The 6,000-nt window shown below is 45.0% G+C and overlaps 1 protein-coding gene across 1 annotated transcript; it reads left to right on the top strand.

Annotated features, from left to right (window-relative positions):
- The first annotated feature begins 3,534 nt into the window (after positions 1–3,534).
- On the top strand, positions 3,535–4,473 carry LOC140913775 (olfactory receptor 5G9-like). The gene has a single exon (XM_073350572.1). The coding sequence runs from the start codon at positions 3,535–3,537 to the stop codon at positions 4,471–4,473; it is 939 nt and encodes a 312-aa protein (XP_073206673.1).
- The last annotated feature ends 1,527 nt before the right edge of the window (positions 4,474–6,000 follow it).

Below are 6,000 nucleotides of genomic sequence, written 5' to 3' on the forward strand. Positions count from 1 at the left end.
TTCCATCCTCATTGTAAGTGAAGGGAGGAAAAACAAAGAAATACCACCAAGTCATGGACAAACAAGTCAGTTTCAGTGGGCAGAGAGCGAGAGCGAGCGGTGCCTTGGGATATCTGCCCCTTCTTTTTATAGTGCTATCCCTACTTTGACAAACATTTCCACCTGTTTACCAGAAGAGAAAAACTCTGTGTAGAAGGATGTTCCCTGCTGCTTTTTCCTCACCTTTTTGGGCTATGTTTGTTTCCCTTCCTGCTTAACGACTCTGTTTATAGCTTAGTTACAAAATTAAGCAGAGCACACATTTCTTTGTTTAAGAGAGAGCAGTTTGCCAGCCTCAGTTTGGAACATGTATGAATAACATGATAGAGTGTAATCTTATAACTTCACATACATTATCAAAAATGTATTAATATTTGCGATGAGAGCATGACTATTTTAGTTGACCCATAGATTTATTTATCATCTTAAACTGAGCTCTGTGTGCAGATAATATGCATGCAAGAGGGATAGTTTTGTGAACTGCAGAAGTCCGTAGCATGCTGTGGTCTCCTCCTGAGCTCCTCTGGTCATCAATTGATCTCCATCAAGGAAAATGAGTGAACCTATCTTTTCAGTTCTGAAGCACTTAGAGGAGAGGAAAGTGATCAGGAACAGTTAGCATGGATTCACCAAGGGCAAGTCATGTCTGACTAATCTATTTGCCTTCTATGATGAGATAACTGGCTCTGTGGATGAGGGGAAAGCTGCGGACGTGTTGTTCCTTGACTTTGGCAGGGGTTTTGACACGGTCTCCCACAGTATTCTTGCCAGCAAGTTAAAGAAGTATGGGCTGGATGAATGGACTATAAGGTGGATAGAAAGTTGGCTAGATCGTTGGGCTCAATGTGGAGTGATCAGTGGCTCCATTTCTAGTTGACAGCCAGTATCAAGTGCAATGCCCCAAGGGTCGGTCCTCGGGCCAGTTTTGTTCAGTATCTTCATAAATGAACTGGAGGATGGTGTGGATTGCACCCTCAGCAAGTTTGCAGATGACAGTAAACTGGGAGGAGAGGGAGATACGCTGGAGGGTAGGGATAGGATACAGAGGGCCCTAGACAAATTAGAGGATTGGGCCAAAAGAAATCTGATGAGGTTCAACAAGGACAACAAGGACAGAGTCCTGCACTTAGAATGGAAGAATCCCATGCACCGCTACAGGCTAGGGACCGAATGGCTCAGCAGTAGTTCTGCAGAAAAGGACCTAGGGGTTAGAGTGGACGAGAAGCTGGATATGAGTCAACAGTGTGCCATTGTTGCCAAGAAGGCCAATGGCATTTTGGGATGTATAAGTAGGGGCATTGTCAGCAGATTGAGGGACATGATCGTACCCCTCTATTCGACATTGGTGAGGCCTCATCTGGAGTACTGTGTCCAATTTTGGGCCCCACACTACAAGAAGGATGTGGAAAAATTGGAAAACATCCAGCAGAGGGCAACAAAAAATATTAGGGGTCTGGAACACATGATTTATGAGGAGAGGTTGAGGGAACTGGGATTGTTTAGTCTGCGGAAGAGAAGAATGAGGGGGGATTTGATATCTGCTTTCAACTACCTGAAAGGGGGTTCCAAAGAGGATGGATCTAGACTGTTCTCAGTGGTACAAGATGACAGAACAAGGAGTAATGTTCTCAAGTTGCAGTGGGGGAGGTTTAGGTTGAATATTAGGAAAAGCTTTTTCACTAAGAGGGTGGTGAAACACTGGAATGCGTTACCTAGGGAGGTGGTGGAATCTCCTTCCTTAGAGGTTTATAAGGTCAGGCTTGACAAAGCCGTGGCTGGGATTATTTAGTTGGAGATTGGTCCTACTTTGAGCAGGGGGTTGGACTAGATGACCTCATGAGGTCCCTTAAACCCTGATATTCTATGATTTTGTGATTCTACTTTGGGGAGTAACCTAGCAATGGAAGGATGTAAGATACCATGGTGATTGGCATGCTATAATTATCGAGATAATCTGGAGCACTCTTACATGTTTTACAGGTTTTACATTCCACCTACTGGGGCCAGGACAATGAGGTTACTCTGAAACCATGAAGAACTGAGAAGATATCAGCTACAGCTGCAAACAATTAGTATGTTTCACCTGTATCTAACTTTCTGGTCCTTTGATTCCAAATTTGTTGCTCAGGTGGTTGAAAATTTTTCTTCAGAAGTTTTTTTTTTTTTTTTGATAGGAAATTGGATTTCCCAGTGAACTATTCTTTCCGAGAAATTATCTTTTCCCTGAAATTATAAGCTTTCCATCAAAGTACCAAACTGCCCTCCTCCCTAAACCATGGCTGTGGGACTCTGGTGATGTTCCAGGGCAGTTCAGCAAGAGGAGAGACCATCATGCATCATGTGGGATGTAGTCCAGCCTGGGAGCCTGGCCCATGGAAGAGATTGGTGGTGTGTGGTATCTGAGGAACCCCCGTGGTCGAAATATTACATTTTTAGCTAATAGATTTTGGTCTCCACAAAAGAAAAAACCCTTCGTGGATCAGCTCTACACAGTACCCAGCTTGCACTGAAAACAGCAGGATGCAATATACCCCAAACCTCATACTCTGTAACTCTGGTAGAATTTGCATCATTTAATAACACAGTAAAAAAGAGTAGGTCTAATTAATCCCCAGGGCACCAATTAACCGAGGGTAGCTTTGGTTCACTGAATGCATTAATTAGGTGTTGTCTCTCTGAGCTCAGGTATTCCCAGTTCTGGAATCATGTCCCATAGATCACACATCTGAGTATAAAACTTCACAAATGCCCCAAAGAGTCAGTTTCTGTCGATGAGGAAAAATGAACCATCTCTCTCTCTCTCTTCTCAGCAGGTACGTGCTATTGTCCTGAATCACAGTCACACACACATAGAGACACCACGGGGATCAGCAGCTATTAAATTCAGTACCTTCAACTCTTAATGCCTCAGCCTCAACTCCTACCCCTGCAGCTAAAGGAGCGACCTCCTTGGTTGGAAAAAAGTAGGCAACTACCTAGTCACTGAAGCCAGGGCTTCCCATGATGTCTCTGGGTTTTCATACAGGCTCCAATAAATGCCAAAAAACTAAATTAGCACAATGAGTAAATTTACCCCAAACGGACATGCCAAGCCACAGAGCTCCCCTTATCCAAAGAGGGTGGAAAAATTGACACTCCGTTACTCTCACCCCTTCTTTAGCGATGGAATAATCCTTTCATACTGATTCTCTCACAGCAGAGTCACAAGTCACTACTTGTTGCTCGGATTAGTGAACAGGAGTATTTGTGTGTGGGGGGCATGGTTAACCTGTGTGTCATTGTGTTTGCACAGAGTGTGCATTTATCGAACACCTGGAATGACCAGCTGTGAACATCTGGCTCTGTGGACTAAGCCCTTCCCTGAGTGGGTACTGATGTCCATTGAGAAACTGATCTGCATTCATCTTCACTTTCTTCATTACAGAGAAGGGACAGATTTTCTGTACCATCCACCTGCCAACATCTCTGTAGCTGCCTGATCACTGTTCAGAGGTGATGGAAAAGGGAAATCACTCAGAGGTGACTGAGTTCATTCTCTCAGGACTGACAGATTGTCCGGAGCTGCAGGTCCCCCTTTTTGGAGTGTTTCTACTGATTTATGGTGTCACCATGGTGGGGAATGGGGGGATGATCTTGTTAATCACAATTGATCCCCGACTCCACACACCCATGTACTTTTTCCTCAGGAATTTGTCTTTCTGTGACCTCTGCATTTCCTTGATAATTTCCCCTCCGATGCTGCTGAATTTCTCCATCCAGAGGAAAAGCATTTCTTTCACTGCCTGTGCTGTGCAGATGCATCTCTCTTTCTTTTTTGGAGATGTTGAGTGCCTCTTGCTGGCTGTGATGGCGTATGACCGTTATGTGGCCATCTGTAACCCGCTGCTCTATACGGTCACCATGTCTAGGCACCTTTGTAAACAGCTGGTGGCTGGGATATACGCTGTGGGGGTGGTGGATTCAATGATATACATGTGTTGTACATTTCAGCTGTCATTCTGCAGCTCCAACATCATCAATCATTTCTTCTGTGATGTCCTCCCACTGTTGGCGCTCTCCTGTTCTGACACCCGCATCAATGAGATTGTGATGTTTGCTTTCATGAGCTGCATTGCAGTGAGCAGCTTTGTGACTGTCCTCCTCTCCTATGTCTATATCATCTCCACCATCCTGCAGATCCGCTCTGCTGAGGGCCGGCACAAAGCCTTCTCCACCTGCAGTTTCCACTTGACTTCAGTAGTCCTGTATTTTGGCACCCTCTTCTTCATGTATTTACGTCCCACTTCCAGCTATTCCATGGACACAGACAAAGTGACCTCAGTGTTTTACACGCTGGTGATCCCCATGTTGAACCCCCTCATCTACAGCCTGAGGAACACGGAGGTGAAGGATGCCCTGAGGAAAGCAGTGAATAAACTCATAAACAATTTTTGAATCTGTTTCATTCGGTACTAGTTTAGTGGAGGGGAGTGGAAACAGGAGAATTGAGTTCCCAGCCCATTACAAAGTAATTTTTCAGAGCCTGTGGGAGTATTGTTCTTTATTGTACTGTTGTTATTATTATTATTTTTGTATTCCTTCAAGGTTTTTGTATTTTTTGTATTAATTTTTTTTTGTATTCCTTCAATGTCTGCAGGCCCCAACTGAGATCAGTGGACAAAACATGGGAAGCATCACAGGGCCAGAAAGAGAGAGAATGATTTTATAAGTTGGTGGCTGGGGGCATCCACCTTGAGGGTGAAATGTTCAATTTCATGTGTCAGGACATCGGGTGGCAGTTCCAAAGTGGTTTCTGTGACCCAACCCGTCACACATAATTTAGGAATAAAATTAGGAATAAAATTGCAAAAGAGTGTGTGTGTGTGTGTGTGTGTGTGTGTGTGTGTGTGTGTGTGTGTATGTTGCAGAGGGCGGAGGGAGGATAGCACAAGAACCCATGGAAGGATGGTTTAGCTTGGACATTAGGAAACAGATCCCAACAGTGAGGGTGGCTATGCACTGGAATAACTTGCCTATGAAGTTTGTGGAATCTCCACCATTGGAGATTTTTAAGAGCAGGTGAGAGAAACACCTGCCAGGGATGGTCTAGATAATACTCAGTTGTGCTGTGAGTGCAGGGGAGGGGACTAGATGACCTCTCGAGGTCCCTTCCAGTCGTATGGTTCTATGAAAGCACTAGAAGCCCTGTACTGGGAGGAGGGGGGACGCCAGCCAGAGCACTGGGCATGGCAAGGGACACACAGCTGCCAACACTTGATACTCAGCTCCACTGTACCCCCCACTACACACAACACACACAGTGTGCACACCAAACACACACACACAGCCTGACACTGAGCTCAACCAGCTGGGAGGGCTGGAATATGTTCAACTTGCCTGAACAAAAAGAACCGAAGGGGATTCTGCTGTCCTGGCTGGGAGATAGGACTAGATTTCCCAACTGGTCTTTTTAATTGACAGCCTTTCGAAGGCCTGATTTAGGCCTAAGAAAATAGATCAAGAGAGCTCCCTGTCGCACAGGAAGGGGAAATTTTTCACACCCTGTGCAAGGCAGTTAGCTTGTGCTGACCCTAAGTGTCATTTTTCCATTGACCTAGCTACTGCGTCTCGGAGACGTGGATTAACTACATCGAAGGAAAAGCCCTTCCGTCACTGTGGAAACCATCTACACTACGGCTCTGCTGCACACCATAGCTGAGTCAATGTAGTGGCCTGCGTATAGACATTCCCTGACTCGATGGGGGAGTTTTCCCCCTTCCCATTAAAGAGATTTTTCTCTCCTTTTCCATCATTCTTCTCCCTCCCTTGTAAAGCTCTTTCCTTCTTTTGATGGGTAAAAAGGTTCAGAAATTTTTACTCTCCGCATAATTCCTTCCTTCCCCTCCCATGAATATCATTTCTATTAAAGGCCGAAATGCTCTGAAACTGACTGGTTTACCCATGACTTGGTGGTACCTCTTT

The sequence above is a fragment of the Lepidochelys kempii genome, chromosome 6 (assembly GCF_965140285.1).
Source record: "Lepidochelys kempii isolate rLepKem1 chromosome 6, rLepKem1.hap1, whole genome shotgun sequence".
NCBI classification, from domain to species: Eukaryota; Metazoa; Chordata; order Testudines; family Cheloniidae; genus Lepidochelys; species Lepidochelys kempii.